Below are 16,187 nucleotides of genomic sequence, written 5' to 3'. Positions count from 1 at the left end.
CCCACATCCAAGCTCTATGGGTTCATAGCTCTGTCCATCCCCACATCCAGGCTCTGTGCCTCTGTTCACCCCAAATCCAGGCTCTGGGGCTCTGTCCATGCCCACATCCAGGCCCTATGGGTTCATAGCTCTGTCCATGCCCACATCCAGGCTCTATGGGTTCATAGCTCTGTCCATCCCCACATCCACACTCTGGGGCTTTGTCCATCCCCACATCCAGGCTCTGCCTCTGTCCATCCCCATGCTCTGGGGCTCTGTCCAGCTGCACAACCTGGTTCTGTCCAACTCTACATCCAGGCTCTGTGGATCCAGGGCTCTGTCCAGCCCCACACCCAGGCTCTATGGGTCCAGGGCACTCCCTTCAGCTCCACATCCAGGCTCTGTGGGTCTGGGGCACTGCTCTCAGCTCCCCCAGCTCTGCAGGGAGCAGCTGGTTGATGCCTAATGGCTGCTGATGGATTTTGCTTCCAGGAACTGCCTGCAGGCAGCTTCGTGTTCTGGGGCTGGGGTTTTTTATTACTTTCTTTGGAGGTTGTGGTTTGGAGTTTTTTTATGTTGTTGTTTTGGTGTTTTTTTTTCCCCTCTCTCTTTCTGTTCTTTGGTTTTGGGTTTCTTTTCTTTCCCCTGTATACAGAGCCTGGGACTGTGGGGACAGCTCTCAGCCAGGAAGGGTTAGGGACACAGATGCAGCTTTGAGGGCCCTTTTTGGGGCTGTTTTTCGCCTGCCCTTCCATTATCTTCATGTCCCCAGATGATATTGGGGTCCCTGGGTGGCACAGGGGTCCCTGAGCATCTTCACAGGAGCCATGGAGGGGTCCCCACTCACATCCCTGGGTGACACTGGGGTCTTCAAGCAAAGCCCTGGATGGCAGAGGCATCCCTGAGCACAGCCTTGAGTGACCCTGAGGGGTCCCCAGCCCCATTCCTATGTGACACTGAGGTCCCTGAGGATATCCATAGGTGACATGAGGCTCCCCAGTCCCATCTCTGGGTGGCATGAGGGTGCCCCTCACACTTTTGGGTGACGCTGGGGTCCCCAAGCCCATCCTTAGGTGGCAGAGGTGTCCTTGAACGTGTCCCTGGGTGGCGCCAGGAGCCCCAGTCCCCATTCCTGTGTGACACTGGGGCCCCTGAGCACATCCAAAGGCGACGTGGGAGTCCTCGGTCCCGCCCCTGGGTGACAATGGAGTCCTTGAGCACGCCTCTGATTGACGTGGGGGTCCCCAAGCCGATGCCTGCGACGGGTGGGGGTCTCAGCATCTTTAACCTGTGGGTCCTGGTTGGACACACACACACTCACCCGTGGGTCCTGAGAGCGTCACCCATAGGTAAGGACGGTGGGAGTGTCACCCGTGGATGAAGAGGAGGCTGTCACCCGTGGATGAAGAGGGGGGGATGTTCACGCCTGGCCTGGGCGGTGCCCCCGGGGATGCTGCAGCCTCTGACATCAGCCGCGTTGCGCCAATGGGAATCCGCTGAGGAGGGGTGGGGCTGGGGTTGGGAGCGGGGAGGGGAAGGGGAAAGGGGGGGGGGAGAAGGGGGGGGCTCCTACTGTTGGCCCCGGAGGACACCGGAGCTGGCTCCGGGACCAGAGGTGTGTGTGTGGGGGGGTCCCAGTGACCCCCCCACTGCTCCCATGCAGGGGATGGGGAGCCTGCGGCTGGGCAGCCGAGCAGTGATGTACACGGCTGAGACCCTGCCCAAGGGCAAGAACCGAGTGATGGGGGTGAGTCTGGGGGGGAGTTGGCTTCGGAGGGGGGGGGGTGGGGGTGTGTGGAGTGCTGCTACCTCTAGAAAATCCTTCCCTGCCCCATTCCCGGGGGGGTTCTGCCTCGTTCCTGGCGATTTTACCCCAGTCCTTCGGGGGGGGGGGGGGGGGGGGGAGGGGGGAGGTTAACACCTCAAATTCATCCCCTTGGGAGATGCTGTGGTCTCAGAGGGGTTTCAGGACTGGGGTCCCCCTATCCCTAGGGGGGAAGGGGGGAGGTAAATTGTCTCCATTCTCACCCTGCCCCATTCCCGTGGGATTCTTCCTCGTTCCTGCAAGGGTTCTGCCCCATTCCTGAGGGCTTTTTCCCCCCTCATTCCCGAGGGGTTTGCCTCATTCCTGGGGTTTCATGCCCCATTCCCTTGGTTTTTTTCTACCCCATTCCTGGTTTTCTTTGCCTTACTTCCAGGGCTTCTTTTTCCCCACTCCCAGAGGGTTCTGCTCCATTTCTGGTTTGATTCTCCTGAGTTTTTTTCCCCTCCCCTATTCCTGTGAGGGTTTTTGCCCCTTTCCTGGAGGTCTCTCCCTGGTTTACCGATCCCTCAGAGCATGCTGTGGCCCTGGAGGAGCTCAGGGGTTGGGGGTACCCCAACCCTGGGGGTGAGCTGGCACTATTGTCCCCCTGTCCCATGGCACAGACCATCCAGATCATGACTGGCTTCATGCACATTGGCTTTGGGATTGTCCTGACCACGCTGACCAACGTCTACACCTCCGTCTTCGTCATCGGAGAGATCCCCTTCCTGGGCGGCGTCTCTGTGAGTGCTGGGGGGGCTGGGAGGGCTGCCCACCGGCGAGGAGATGCCCACTGGGAGGGGTTACCCACTAGGAGGAGGGTCAGCTAGGAAGTGATGCCCACCTGGGAGGGGTTACCCACTAGGAGGAGGGTCAGCTAGGAAGTGATGCCCACCAGCGAGGAGATGCCCACTGGGAGGGGTTATCCACTAGGAGGAAGGTCAGCCAGGAAGTGATGCCCACCAGCGAGGAGATGCCCACTGGGAGGGGTTACCCACTAGGAGGAAGGTCAGCCAGGAAGTGATGCCCACCAGGGAGAATTGTCCACCCAGAAGGATGCCCACTAAGGATGGGAAGGAGAGGAGGTCCCATCAAGGAGGATGCCCACTCAGAAGGGATGACCACCAGGGAAAACGTCCACTGGAAATAGATGCCCACCCAAAAAGATGCCCACCAAGGTGGGAAGGAGATGAAGAGGATAGCAACCAGGGAAGGATTGCTCACCCAGAAGGACGCCCACTAGGAAGGGATGCCCACCTAGGATGCCTGCTGGAGAGAGATGTCCAGCAGGAGGGATGCCCACCCAGAAGGATGCTAATAGGGGTGGGGGATGCCTACTGGAGACAGATGCCCAGGGGACAGCATGCCCACCCGTGTCCCTGGGGACTGGGCACAGCAGATTCCGCTCCAGCAGCTGTAAGAACTCCAGGACTAAGCACCCGCAGGAGGGCTCATGCTGCCCCCGGCAGCTGCGGGGCTGTGCCCGCGGGTATCCGGGGCGGGTTTGGGTGGCTGAGGGTGACCTTGGCAGCGCCTGACTTGTCCCCATCTCTTGGCACAGTTCATCATCTCAGGCTGTCTCTCCATCGGGGCGGAGAAGAGCCCCACGGAGTGTGCGGTGAGTGGCCCTGAGCGTCCCACCCCTGCCCCGCCTTCGGGAGGAGGGGGGTGGGTGCTGGTGGTGACAACCAGCTCGATCCACGGCTGAATCCCAGCAGCACAAAGCCACCTGTGGAAGCTTTTCTGGAAGGTTATTCCTTGGACGGCACAACCTGGAGGAGAAAAGATTAAACCCCACCCCAAAAGCCTGAGCTGTCACCCCCAGCCTGTCCCCAGTGGGGTGTGTGTGTCTGGGTCCCCTATGAGCTTTGGGGTCCGGTTGTTGCCCCCGAACCTCCCCCCCAAAACCCCTGCTCTGTGCCCGCAGGTGAAGGGCAGCCAGACCATGAATGTCATCAGTGCCATCTTCGCCCTGCTGGGCATCGTAGCCTTCATCGTGGACCTCAACCTGAACGGGCTCTACCGCTCCAGCTTCAACTACTACAGTTACCTCGTCCTGGTAGGTTGGGCAGGGCCGCAGCCCCTGGCCAGAGCCACGCTCGGCCCCTCTAGGTGGGGCCAAACCTTCTGGGAACCTCCCCTGGTCCTTTATCCCTGCTTCCATCCCACCCTGGCAGGGGCTAAACCTTCTGGGAACCTCCCCTGGTCCTTTATTCCTCCTTCCATCCCACTCTGGAAGGGGCCAAACCTTCTGGGAACCTCCCCTGGTCCTTTATCCCTGCTTCCATCCCACCCTGGCAGGGGCTAAACCTTCTGGGAACCTCCCCTGGTCCTTTCTCCATCCTTCCATCCCGCCCTGAAAGGGGCTAAACCTTCTGGGAACCTCCCCTGATCCTTTCTCCCTGCTTCCATCCCACTCTGGATGGGACTAAACCTTCTGGGAACCTCCCCATGTCCTTTCTTCCTGCTTCCATCCCACCCTGGAAGGGACTAAACCTTCTGGGAACCTCCCCTGGTCCTTTCTTCCTGCTTCCATCCCACCCTGGAAGGGGCTAAACCTTCGGGGAACCTCCCCTGGTCCTTTCTTCCTGCCTCCATCCCACCCCAGATGGGGCTAAACCTTCTGGGAGGTTCTGGGAACCTCCCCTGGTCCTTTCTCCATCCTTTCATCCCACTTTGTGTGGTTGCTGAGGAGGTCAGGCAAGGTTCTTGGAGGTCCGGAGAGCTTTGACAGATTCAGCCCTGGCACTGTTAGGCCCCAGGGACCCCATGGCTGGTGGCACCCCCAGCACGGTGCCAGCTGCTGGCACGGTGCCATGTGCCTGACCTGGTTTAGGTTGGTAGCTCTGGAGATGACTCAGGGCCTGGAATTTCCTGCTTGCCTCCATCAGCCCTGAAAGCAGCGAGGGAAAGGGTTGCGAGAGGCAGGCAGAGGAGGGGAGCTCCAATAGGTGGGGGTTGGGAGGGATCCAGCCTGGGTGTGAGCCTGGATGTCCTTCTGCTGGGTGCTGCTGATGGGGTTCTCTCCACCCTGGAGCTCGCAGGGAATGGCATCTCCATCGTGCTGCTCATCTTCACCATCCTGGAGTTCTGCATCGCCGTGGCCACTGCCAACTTCTGGTGCCGGGCAACTCGCCTCAGCTCCAACGAGGTAGGGCAAGGGAGTGGGGGAGGGGGCAATCTGAGCACCATCTGCTCGTGTGTGTGTGTGTGTGTGTCCCTCTTCAGCACCGTCCCTCATCTCCACCTCCTTGCCCTCCTCCAGGCCATGCTGATCGTCCCCAGTGCCACTCAAGCAGACCTGGCAGTGCCAATGGCTGACCTGCCCCAGCCTCCCAGTTACACCGAGGTGATCTACGACCCGAAAGAACAACCCAGTTAGAAGTGCAACTGGGCCCTGGTGGGCTCCCAGGAGTGGCCTCCCAACCCTGCCTGCATGACAGACCTTCTCCCACTGCCACCAGTGCTTCCCTCCCACCCTGGCGGGCAGCATGCCAACCCCCAGCCCCTGGCAGCACCCTGGCAGTGGGCGCTCCTCCAGCCGCGAGTGGGCACGGGAGGGGGGGAGGGGGCTGAAGGAGACCCCACAAACACCACCATCCCCCACGATGGGGTGGTGGGTGCTGGGTGAGCACCCCAACCCTTGTTGCCCTCAGCCCAGAAGCAGCAGCAGCTTTTGGGTTCCTTTGCAGTTGGCCACCCAAGCAGCCTAGCGAGGTGCTGGCCCCGAGGGTGCTGCTGTGGGCCCTGCACCCTGAAACTCTGCCCCCTCAAGCTGGCTCCTTGCACCCAGGGCTACAGCATCCTCCTCCTCCCGCCGTGCTGCAGGCTGTGGGGCGTGCTGGTACCCCTCTCCTCCCTCCTAAAAGCCAGGGAGCACCCCCAAATCGACCCCTTCCCTGCCCACCTGCCCCTGTGCCAGGTCTCAGCGTGGGGCTCTCTGCTTGCTGGATGCTTTGGAGAAGGCTTTCTCGGTGGTGGGGTCGGAATTTTGGGGCTTCACAGGGAGTTCCTGCCTGTAAATCTCCAGCTGGCTGCTGGGGTTCACTCACGTTGGGGTTGAGGACCTCCTTGAGGTCTAGTGGCCACGGAGGAGGTAGCTTAGAGAGCCCCCTAAGGTGGAGCTGTGGAGGCTGCTGGACCATCTACCTCGGCTCGGACCCCCTTGGCTTTATTCTACCTGGGAAATAAATGCTCTGTCCAGGTCCTTGTCTCCTCCTTTTGGGGAGTTCCCAGCCTGGGAGCTGCAAATCCACCCCCTAGACCTTGCTGTCCATCAGGCAAGGGGCTCATCCTGCACTCATCAGCCTCATCTGGTCCTGCTGGAGGCAGTGAGATGCCACCCACCACCCTAAATCTCCCCTCTGCACAGGAGACAAGGCTGGCAGCAGCACCTCCAGACTTACACCAACCCAGGGTGACCTGGGGACACCAGTGACACACAGCTCCACCAGGCTGCTGAGGTGGCTTGTGAAGATGGGAAGGGAGCTGAGTGACCTGATGGGTGCTGCTGAACCTCCCTCCTGATACAGTCCCTCAAAAGTGGCTCCTTTGGGGGGTGAGTGGGGCAGAAACTGAGACTCAAAGGGCTTTGGGTCCATTTGTAATCATCAGAGGGGTTTGATGGCTCCTGCTGAGCTCATTACTGGCTTCCAGTAAGTATCCTCTAGCAAATGGGGTGCTTGAGGGCCAAGTGAGGGTGGTGAGGAGCACCCAGCAGGGGATGCTGATGGAGGTAGGAGCAGCCCAAGCTCAAGGAGAGGCTGGGATGGAAGTCTACAACTCCCTGCAGGGAGGCTGTAGCCAGGTGGGGTTGGGCTCTGCTGCCAGGCAAGCAGCAACAGAACAAGGGGACACAGTCTCAAGCTGTGCCAGGGGGGGTCTAGGCTGGATGTTAGGAGGAAGTTGTTGGCAGAGAGCATGATTGCATTGGAATGGGCTGCCCAGGGAGGTGGTGGAGTCCCCATCCCTGGAGGTGTTGAAGCCAAGCCTGGATGAGGCACTTAGTGCCATGGTCTGGTTGATTGGCCAGGGCTGGGTGCTAGGTTGGGCTGGCTGAGCTTGGAGCTCTCTTCCCACCTGCTGGATTCTATGAAGCAGCCCCTGCTGTTGAGGAGGTGGGGGGGGGTCAATCACCTCCCCAAGGGGGCAAGTGACAGGAGAAGAGGAAACGGTCTCCAGTTGCCCCAGGGCAGGTTTGGGTTGGGCAGGAGGAGCAATTTCTTGCCGGGTTGTGGATGCAGCTGCCCAGGGCAGCGGCGAAGCCTCCAGCTGCGCAGGTGTGGTGCTGAGTGCCACAGCTTAGAGGTGCCCTGGCAGTGCTGGGCTAAGGGTTGGGCTTGCTGCTGCTGAAGGAGCTCTCCAGCCCGAAGGCTGTGCTGCTTTGAAGCCATCTCCTCAGTTCTGGGTGGAGCCGGAGCCTCGGCAGCCCCCGCCCTGCCCTGCTGGCGCTGCTCAGCCAAAGCCTCATGGATTATTCACTCCCTGTCAGTTATTTCTGGTCCTGCCTCTGAAAAAATCATGAGCCTGTTGGGTAGGAAAAGCCCCAGAGATCAGGGAGAGAGCCAGGAGCAAACCTCTCTGCTCACCCCAAGTTCATGACCCGTGGTGGCTCTGGTTCCTTCCATATCTCCTCTCCCATGGCATCCCAGCAGGCTCTCCAGCCTGGTGCTGGGGGGTCACCAGAAAACCCCTGCAGCCCACCCCTCCACCCCCCCAAAAACCAGGCCAGAGAAACATGGGACTGTTGGGGTTGGAAGCAGCCCAACCACAAAGGTCACTCTGTCCTTGCAGGGTGTGGTGGTCCCCATCTTCCTCATTCACCTTTTTGCCCAGAGCACAGCACCACCATGTGCCAAGTAAGTGCTGGGGCAGTGCCAGGCTCTCACTGCCAACAGGAAAAGGTCCCTTCCCGTGAAACTGGGCACTGGCATGTGCCCAGGGTGTGCCCTCACCCCTAGGTAACCACCACCCTTGCCAACCATCCCGTGGTGGCTGAGTCCAAGTGGTCTGGAGGATTAGCTGTGGTGCCTGAGTAGAGCCTGGGAAGCCTCAGTTTGGGCCAAGCTCTGAGGTGGCTGAAAAGAGGACTTCAGATGTGGTTACTGGTGAGGGTTAGCCACCCCCAGGTGTTAATGGGAAGCCTCAGAGGATTGTGTCCCCCTGGACTGGGCGCTGCTGAGGCCACAGCTGGAACCCCAGCCTTGGGCTCCTCACTCCTGGAAGGACATTGAGGAGCTGGAGCAAGGCAATGAAGCTGGGGAAGGGTCTGGAGAACAGCACTGGTGAGGAGCAGCTGAGGGAGCTGGGGGTGTTGAGGCTGGAGGAAAGGAGGCTGAGGGGAGAGCTTCTGGCTCTCTGCAGCTGCCTGCAAGGAGGCTGGAGCCAGCTGGGGGTTGGGCTCTGCTGCCAAGGAACAAGTGCCAGGGCAAGAGAAAACAGCCTCAAGTTGCCCCAGGGGAGGTTCAGGTTGGACATGAGGAACAATTTCTTGCCCTTGAGGGCTGCCAAGGCCTGTCCCAGGCTGCCCAGGGCAGTGGTGGAGTCCCCATGCCTGGAGAGGTTTCCAAGCCCTGGAGCTGTGGTGCTGAGGGCCATGGTTTGGTGATGCCCTGGCAGTGCTGGGTTCAGGGTTGGACTCCATGATCTTGCAGGTCTCTTCCTAACCTTAATGATTCTGTGCCTCCATGGCACAGGTCAGAGGAGCTGATGGTCCTCAATGCCACCCAGCTGTGTGAAGCTCAGATGGGGATGAAGCTCCCCTGCCCATAACATCCACCCTGCATCTCACCACACTGAGATGGGGCAGGAGGGACCATCTGAGGGCAGAGCTGCTGTGCCCTGCCAGAACCCTGTGATGTGTTGCCTGAAGCCCTGGAGCCAGGCTGGAGCTTCTCTGCAGCATCAGGAGTTCTGCTGGGAGCAAAATGATCAAAGCCTGGAGCCTAGGGGGAAGATGATGCTGATGGACACAACTGGGACAGCCTTTAGGAGTGATGCTGCTGTGTGCCCAGTGACAGCACAGGCACCCTCCCGATGCCCAAAAAGCCTTTAAGGTGGCTCGGTGATGGTTTCACACCAGTGCCAGCCCTGTTCTCCACACCCTCCCTCAGCTGTGTTGCCCTCCTCTGGCCCTGCTCTAGACCCTCAATGTCCTTCCTGGAGTGAGAGTCCCAAACCTGACCCCAGGATTGCAGGAGTGGCCTCAGCAGTGCCCAGTCTCAGAGGACAATCCCTGCCCTGCTCCTGCTGCCCACACTCTTGCTGATCCAAACAAGGCTGCTGGTGCTCTTCTTGGCCACCTGGGCACAGCCTGGCTCACCTCCAGCTGCTGTCACCAACCCCTTTGCCCAGGTCCTTTCTCACTGGGCAGCTTTCAGCCACTCTGCCCCCAGCCTGGAGCCTTCCTGGGGTTGCTGTGAACCAAGAGTAGGTCCCAACAATTGGCCTTGTTGAACCTCATCCCATTGGCCTCACCCATGGGCCCAGCCTGGCCAGACCCCTCTGCAGAGAATCATAGAACCAAGCAGGTTGGAAGAGACCTCCAAGCTCCTCCAGCCCAACCTAGCACCCAGCCCTATCCAGCCAACTAGACCATGGCACTAAGTGCCCCAGCCAGGCTTTGCTTCAACACCTCCAGGGATGGCAACTCCACCACCTCCCTGGGCAGCCCATTCCAATGCCAATCACTCTCTCTGCCAACAACTTCCTAACAACATCCAGCCTGGACCTTCCCTGGCACAGCTTGAGACTGTGTCCCCTTGTTCTGTTGCTGCTTGCCTGGCAGCAGAGCCCAACCCCACCTGGCTACAGCCTCCCTTCAAACCCTCCAGAAGCTTCCAACCCTCCAGGAGTTCAACACTGCCACCCAACTCAGTGTCATTTCCTCCAGTGGGATGGACCCACGAGTGCTGAACCCCCTCAGAGGAGGACTCCTCACTGGGCTTTCAAGACATAGAGTGGAGACAACACAGAGCACAGTCCTAGGGCTTCAGACCTGTGTGTCTGTGGCTAGAGCTGGCACTTCCAGCACCCAGGGATGGTTGACCCACCTGGGAACGTGGCACAGATAAAATCCCAGCTGCTTGGTTTGCTCCTTTGGAAACCCTTCAACCTCCAATCCTCATCCTAGCAAATGTGTCCTTCTGGCCCCATCATCTCAACCAGCCCTGAGAGACCCAAAAGCATTTGGAGCCAAAGCCAAGGTGTTGGCTCTGGGTGGTTTTCTGGGGATAGAAAAGCTCTTCCCAGGAAGCAGCAAGGTTCAGAGAGAAGCTTTTCTGCCTTGTAATCTGTTTGCTTTGGACAGAAGCAAGCTTTGGGGTGGGGGGGGGGGAGGGGGAGTTGGAAAAAGGACTTTATTTTGGGGTTCCACCAGGCTCATAAACTTGTCCTGTGCTGGTGGGAAGAAGCTTGGTGGGGAGGGATTTGCTGGATGGCTGGATTTAAGTCAACCCCTAAGCACCCAGCAAGGTTTCCCTCAGCCACCTCCACGCCACCCAAAGGGGGTATTGGATGGAAGCCATCAGGATGGAGCTCCCCTCCACCCTCATCCATCTGTGCTGCTGCTGCTGTGGGCACCAACGTGAGATGGGAGAGGGAGGAAAAAGTCAGCAGAGAGCTTTCCAGCTGGCTGAGAAACAACAACAGGGATTAAAATCCAAGGAATCTGTTGTGTCCATCCAGCAAAGCCAAGAATTCCTGCCAACAAAGGGCTGGAATTGCCTTGCCACCTCCTTCCAGCTGCTCAGCCAGACAGGAGGGGGCGGGAGGGGGGGGAGGGAGGGAAGAAACACAAAACAAAACAAAACCCAGCTTCAGCTCCTGGCATCTGCTTCCAGACCGACTGGTGACATCCTGCTTTGGGCTCCTGCCATCCCCCAGCTGGACCTGGCTGGCTGGAGACGTCAGGAATGCTTTTAGGAATCTGGAAAAGGCGGATTTGGGAGGAAATCCACCGTAGCAGGCGGGTTTGGGCTGGGAACATGAGCTGCAGCTCATGCTGGAGGACACCCAGCCTGTGTCAAAGGCTCAAGAGGAGATCCCAGCATTTCCACGGATGCTCAAGTGTTCCACAGGCCGTCGGGGCTGGAAGGGGATCCTGGCCAGGGTGGGACTTGTTAGCATCGGGGTGATGAGAGGGGCTCTGCCTCATCAGAGCCGCCAGCAGGACGCAGAGGCTGAGGAGGGATCAGGAGTGTGGTGTCCAGGCGTGGCCCAGCCTCAGCCATCTCCCTGTTTTTCCTGGAAAGCCTCAGCCACCAGTTGCAGCCCTTTACAAGGCCAAGAGCTTGTTGCTGGAGCTGTGGGATGGGGAGGGATTGCAGGAGGTTCACCAAGGCCAAGGGCTGGGTTCTGAACTTGGGTCACAGCAACCCCAGGAAGGCTCCAGGCTGGAGGCAGGGTAGCTGGAAACTGCCTGGTGGGAAAGGACCTGGGCAAAGGGGTTGGTGACAGCAGCTGGAGGTGAGCCAGGCTGTGCCCAGGTGGCCCAGAAGGGCACCAGCAGCCTGGCTTGGAGTAGCAAGAGTGTGGGCAGCAGGAGCAGGGCAGGGATTGTCTTCTGAGACTGGGCACTGCTGAGGCCACTCCTGGAATCCTGGGGTCAGGTTTGGGCTCCTCACTCCAAGAAGGACATTGAGGAGCTGGAGCAGGGCCAGAGGAGGGCAACAAAGCTGGGGAAGGGTCTGGAGAACAGGAATGGTGAGGAGCAGCTGAGGGAGCTGGGGGTGTTGAGGCTGGAGAAAAGGAGGCTGAGGGGAGAGCTTCTGGCTCTCTGCAGCTGCCTGCAAGGAGGCTGCAGCCAGGTAGGGGCTGGGCTCTGCTGCCAAGGAACCAGTGCCAGGACAAGAGGAAAGGGCCTCAGTGTGTCCCAAGGGAGGGACATCAGCAGCAGGATGCTGGAATGCCACTGGCAGCTCCTCCCCATCTGAGAGGAACTATAAGCACCTGATGCTGTCAGCAGGAGCTCTGCTCTGAGCCCTGCTCTGGTGGCAGTTCCTCCTTTAGCTATGAGCAATCCTTTTGGGGCCAGTGCCCAGCACATGCTTTGAGTCCACACAGCTCCTGCTGCTGTGCCAAAAGTCCTCCAGTTTGAGAGGACTCAGGCAGGGATCCCCAAAACTGAGAACTCTGTTCAGATTTGGGCTCCCCAGTTCAAGAGGACAGGGATCTGCTGGAGAGGGTGCAAGGGAGGGCTAGGAGGATGATGAGGGGACTGGAGCACTGCCTGATGAGGAGAGGCTGAGGGACCTGAGGCTGTTTAGTCTGGAGAAGAGAAGCCTGAGAGGGGATTGAGTCAATGTTTATCAATATCTGAGGGCTGGGAGTCAGGAGGGGGGGACAGGCTCTGCTCACTGCTCCCTGAGACAGGACAAGGAGCAATGGATGGAAGCTGCAGCACAGGAGGTTACAGCTCAACACAAGGGGGAACTTTTTGACTGTAAAGATCACAGAGCACTGGCAGAGGCTGCCCAGAGAGGTTGTGGAGTCTCCTTCCCTGGAGCCTTTCCAGGCCTGTCTGGATGTGTTCTTGTGTGCCCTGAGCTGGATTGTCTGGTCCTGCTCTGGCAGGGGAGGGGGTGGACTCGATGAACTCTTTGGGTCCCTTCCAAGCCCTGCCATCCTCTGAGCCTGTGATCCCTCTTCTTACCCATCAGACAAGGAGCTTGGGAGCTGTCTGGGCCCAAAATGGGAGAGGGGAGACCTGATCCCCAACAGCTCAGCTCCTCCTCCCTCCTCTGTGGCACCATCACCCCAGTCAGCTGCTGGGCACTTCACTGCTCTCCAGTTTGTGGCAGAGAGGAAAGCTTTGATGAAAGCCTCTAGGAAAAACCATCTGGAGATATGTGGCCAGGGAGCTTCTCTCCACAACCTCAACAGCCAGGGACCTGCTGCTGGTGCCTCCTTTCTCCCAGGAGACACCAAGACACGGCCACTTTCCATGACCTACAGCTTTGGTCCCACCAGTGAGTGAGTTTGCCCAGGGCTGGGGAGCTGCTCGCTTGCTGCCCAGCCCCTGCTGGAGATCTCATCCCAGCCTTGGCAGCCTCTGCTGAGCTCTTGAAACCTTCAATCCAGGAGTCTCAGCTCCCTCTAGGGTCAAAAGAATGGAAAAGGCTCTTCCAAAGTTGCTCCACCTGCTCCTAAAAGCTCCAGCTGGAGGCTGTGGAGTGTCCTGGCCCCTTCTGGTTTGGGCAGGGGTTATTTGGGTTCCCTAAAGCTGGTGATGGCCACGACCACCAGCGTGGTGTGAAGCCAGCTCTAGGTGCTGGTGATGGCCACGACCACCAGCGTGGTGTGAAGCCAGCTCTAGGCGCCTGCAGCCAAGCTTAGAGATACCAAAACCTCCTGCTTAAAGATTCCTGTTCCACCAAGAACCAGCTCAGATAAAGCCTCAGGTGGTGCTTCAGGCGTTCAAGGGAGGAAAGAGCCCTTAGAGGGGGTCCCAGAGCCATGTCCCCCAGCCCTGCGCCCCCCTGCCCACTCCTCAAACCACCTCCTGTGTCCGTTTTCACAGGTGAAGGCTGAGCCAAACCTCATCCTGATTGTCCCTCCTCATCCTGATTGTCCTTCCTCATCCTGATTGTCCCTCCTCATCCTGATTGTCCTTCCTCATCCTGTTTGTCCCTCCTCATCCTGATTGTCCTTCCTCATCCTGATTGTCCCTCCTCATCCTGATTGTCCTTCCTCATCCTGTTTGTCCTTCCTCATCCTGATTGTCCTTCCTCATCCTGTTTGTCTTTCCTCATCCTGATTGTCCTTCCTCATCCTATTTGTCCCTCCTCATCCTGTTTGTCCTTCCTCATCCTGTTTGTCCTTCCTCATCCTGTTTGTCCCTCATCCCTTTCTCCAGCACATCACCCCTCTGGGAACTGGGAGCTTTATTCTCTTCTGCAGTACAAGCCCAGGTAAGGGTGAAGACGAGAGGGGCTGGAAGCAGCACCCAGCATCCCACCCCACACCCACCAAGCATCCAGGACACCCAAGAGGTCCTTAGGGGCCAGCTGAAGGGGACCTCAGCCCTCTGGGTGAGCGTTTGGGGATGGTGGCCATGAAGAGATGGGAAGGCAGGGTTCCAGAGGGAGCTGCACAGGCTGCAGAGGTGGGCACAAGCCAAGCTCAAGAGGTTCAACAAGACCAAGTGCAAGGTCCTGCAGCTGGGTTGAGGCAATGCCAAGCACCAATGCAGGCTGGGCAGTGAGTGGCTGGAGAGCAGCCCTGAGGAGAGGGACTTGGGGGTGCTGCTGGAGGAGAAGCTCAACAGGAGCCAGCAGTGTGCACTTGCAGCCCAGAAAGCCAACCAGAGCCTGGGCTGCAGCAGCAGAAGTGTGGCCAGCAGGGCCAGGGAGGGGATTCTGCTCTGCTGAGACCCCACCTGGAGTGCTGCATCCAGCTCTGGAGCCACTATTGCAAGAGGGCTGTGGAGATGCTGGAGTGTGTCCAGAGCAGGGCCAGGAGGATGCTCAGAGGGCTGCAGCAGCTCTGCTGTGAGCACAGCCTGAAAGAGTTGGGGCTGTGCAGGCTGGAGCAGAGGAGGCTCCCAGGTGACCTTCTTGTGGCCTTCCAGGGTCTGAAGGGGCCTAAAAAAAGCTGGGGAGGGACTTTTTAGGCTGTGAGGAAGTGGCAGGAGTGGGGGGAATGGAGCAAAGCTGGAGGTGGGGAGAGTCAGAGTGGATGTGAGGAGGAAGTTGTTCAGCATGAGAGTGGTGAGAGGCTGGAATGGGTTGCCCAGGGAGGTGGTGGAAGCCTCTTCCCTGGAGGTGTTTCAGGCCAGGCTGGCTGAGGCTGTGTGCAGCCTGCTCTAGGGTAGGGTGTCCCTGGGCATGGCAGGGGGTTGGAACTGGCTGCTCCTTGTGGTCCCTTCCAACCCTGCCTGATTCTGTGGTTCTGTGATGCTAAGGAAATAGCTCTTTTTTGGTCGACCTGGAGAGGAGTGGAAGGAGGAAGGAGGCCTCCAAGTTTGGCCCTTGAGAGCTCCTGGCCATGTGTGGTGGCTCCGTTCCCAGGCTGAGCTCTCATTTCCTATCGGAAACAACCACATCTCCCTTTGGATCTCACCAGGCTCAGGCTGGAGCTGTTCCCCACCACCTCCTTACCCTCCCCAAGGACAGACCTCTCCCCCCCCCCCCAGGGTTGAGGTGCTTGTGAAGGAAGGAGAAGTCCAAAGACAACAAAAAAGGCAATTAAGGAGCTTGCTCAGGACCTTTATGGGCTAACAGGGGTTGTAAAGCTCATGCCACGTCCTGTTTCGTTCCCTATGTTCTCCTGCAAGGAAAACTGCTGCCTCGAGGTGGCCCCAATGCCTCTGAGGACCATGCCAGGGCTGGCATGTGGCTGACTGATGCCTGAACAAAGCGTCCACAACCAGGGATGGAGAGCAATCACCCCGAGCTGAGGTGTTCTCCTTGGAGTATCCCAAGGGATAAGCATCCAACTCCTCCCCTGCAACAGAGACCTCGCTCCGGGTGCCCATCTCGGGTTGGCAGAGCCCTCCTGCTCACCTTCCTCAGCCCCCATCACCTGCTGGGTTGCAGTGGTGTCTCTCTGCTGGCAAAGCCACCACGTTGAGCAAGAGAGGCCTGACGAGATTTCCGTGAACAAACTTCCCACAGGGAGCAAAGGGCAGCAGGATCCTGTCCCTGGCCTCAACACCACCTCCCAGGGAGGACTGGGCAGCAAAGGGACCACTAACGGGAAGAGGAGAAGGAGGAGGAGGAGGAGGAGGGAAAGCCCAGGCTGGAGGAGGTATCTAAGCAGGGACTGAGCTGTGGGGTGTGGGACATCGTCAGAAGGGACACTTGGTGCTTCTTGTGTCACCACTCGTGTGGATATGTCCCACGTGCTGGTCCCCAGCAGGGTGGGAGCTGGTCTGGGCTCCTCACTCCAAGGACACTGAGAGGCTGGAGCAGGGCCAGGGAAGGGCAATGAAGCTGGGGAAGGGTCTGGAGAACAGGAATGGTGAGGAGCAGCTGAGGGAGCTGGGGGTGTTGAGGCTGGGGAAAGGGAGCCTCAGGGGAGAGCTTCTGGCTCTCTGCAGCTGCCTGCAAGGAGGCTGGAGCCAGCTGGGGGTTGGGCTCTGCTGCCAAGGAGCAAGTGCCAGGACAAGAGAAAACAGCCTCAAGTTGCCCCAGGGGAGATTCAGGTTGGACATGAGGAACAATTTCTTGCCCTTGAGGGCTGCTAAGGCCTGTCCCAGGCTGCCCAGGGCAGCGGTGGAGTCCCCATCCCTGGAGATGCTCCAAAGCCCTGGAGCCGTTGTGCTGAGTGCCATGGTTTGGTGGTGCCCTGGCAGTGCTGGGGTGAAGGGTTGGGACTCCATGGCCTTGAAGCTCTCTTCCAACCAAACCATTCTGTGTTTCCATGACTCATCTTCCCCTGCCTCAGCTTTCCAGCCCTGCAGGTG

At 59.0% G+C, this 16,187-nt stretch overlaps 1 protein-coding gene across 2 annotated transcripts; it reads left to right on the top strand.

Annotated features, from left to right (window-relative positions):
* The first annotated feature begins 1,544 nt into the window (after nucleotides 1-1,544).
* LOC135186028 (membrane-spanning 4-domains subfamily A member 12-like) lies at nucleotides 1,545-5,988 on the top strand. Of its 2 annotated transcripts, none has more exons than XM_064163384.1 (6): nucleotides 1,545-1,726; nucleotides 2,407-2,526; nucleotides 3,345-3,401; nucleotides 3,711-3,842; nucleotides 4,821-4,934; nucleotides 5,049-5,988. In XM_064163384.1, the coding sequence occupies exons 1-6, from the start codon at nucleotides 1,637-1,639 to the stop codon at nucleotides 5,163-5,165; spliced, it is 630 nt and encodes a 209-aa protein (XP_064019454.1). In that variant the 5' UTR covers nucleotides 1,545-1,636; the 3' UTR covers nucleotides 5,166-5,988. The 2 variants fall into 2 exon arrangements, with proteins under 2 accessions (XP_064019454.1, XP_064019455.1); XM_064163385.1 differs by having other exon boundaries at nucleotides 4,828-4,934; nucleotides 5,049-5,142.
* Nucleotides 5,989-16,187: the final 10,199 nt, after the last annotated feature.

Source organism: Pogoniulus pusillus, chromosome 24 (genome assembly GCF_015220805.1).
Source record: "Pogoniulus pusillus isolate bPogPus1 chromosome 24, bPogPus1.pri, whole genome shotgun sequence".
In the NCBI taxonomy this organism is placed as follows: Eukaryota; Metazoa; Chordata; class Aves; order Piciformes; family Lybiidae; genus Pogoniulus; species Pogoniulus pusillus.
The sequence above is the reverse complement of the archived record's forward strand: the minus strand, read 5'-3'. Positions and strand labels throughout refer to the sequence as shown.

Excerpts from the sequence above, each read along its gene's own strand:
- LOC135186028 (XM_064163384.1), top strand. The coding sequence starts at position 1,637 with ATGCAGGGGATGGGGAGCCTGCGGCTGGGCAGCCGAGCAGTGATGTAC. Across the intron at positions 2,527-3,344 it reads CCTTCCTGGGCGGCGTCTCT|TTCATCATCTCAGGCTGTCT; the intron begins GTGAGTGCTGGG and ends CTCTTGGCACAG. Across the intron at positions 4,935-5,048 it reads CTCGCCTCAGCTCCAACGAG|GCCATGCTGATCGTCCCCAG; the intron begins GTAGGGCAAGGG and ends GCCCTCCTCCAG.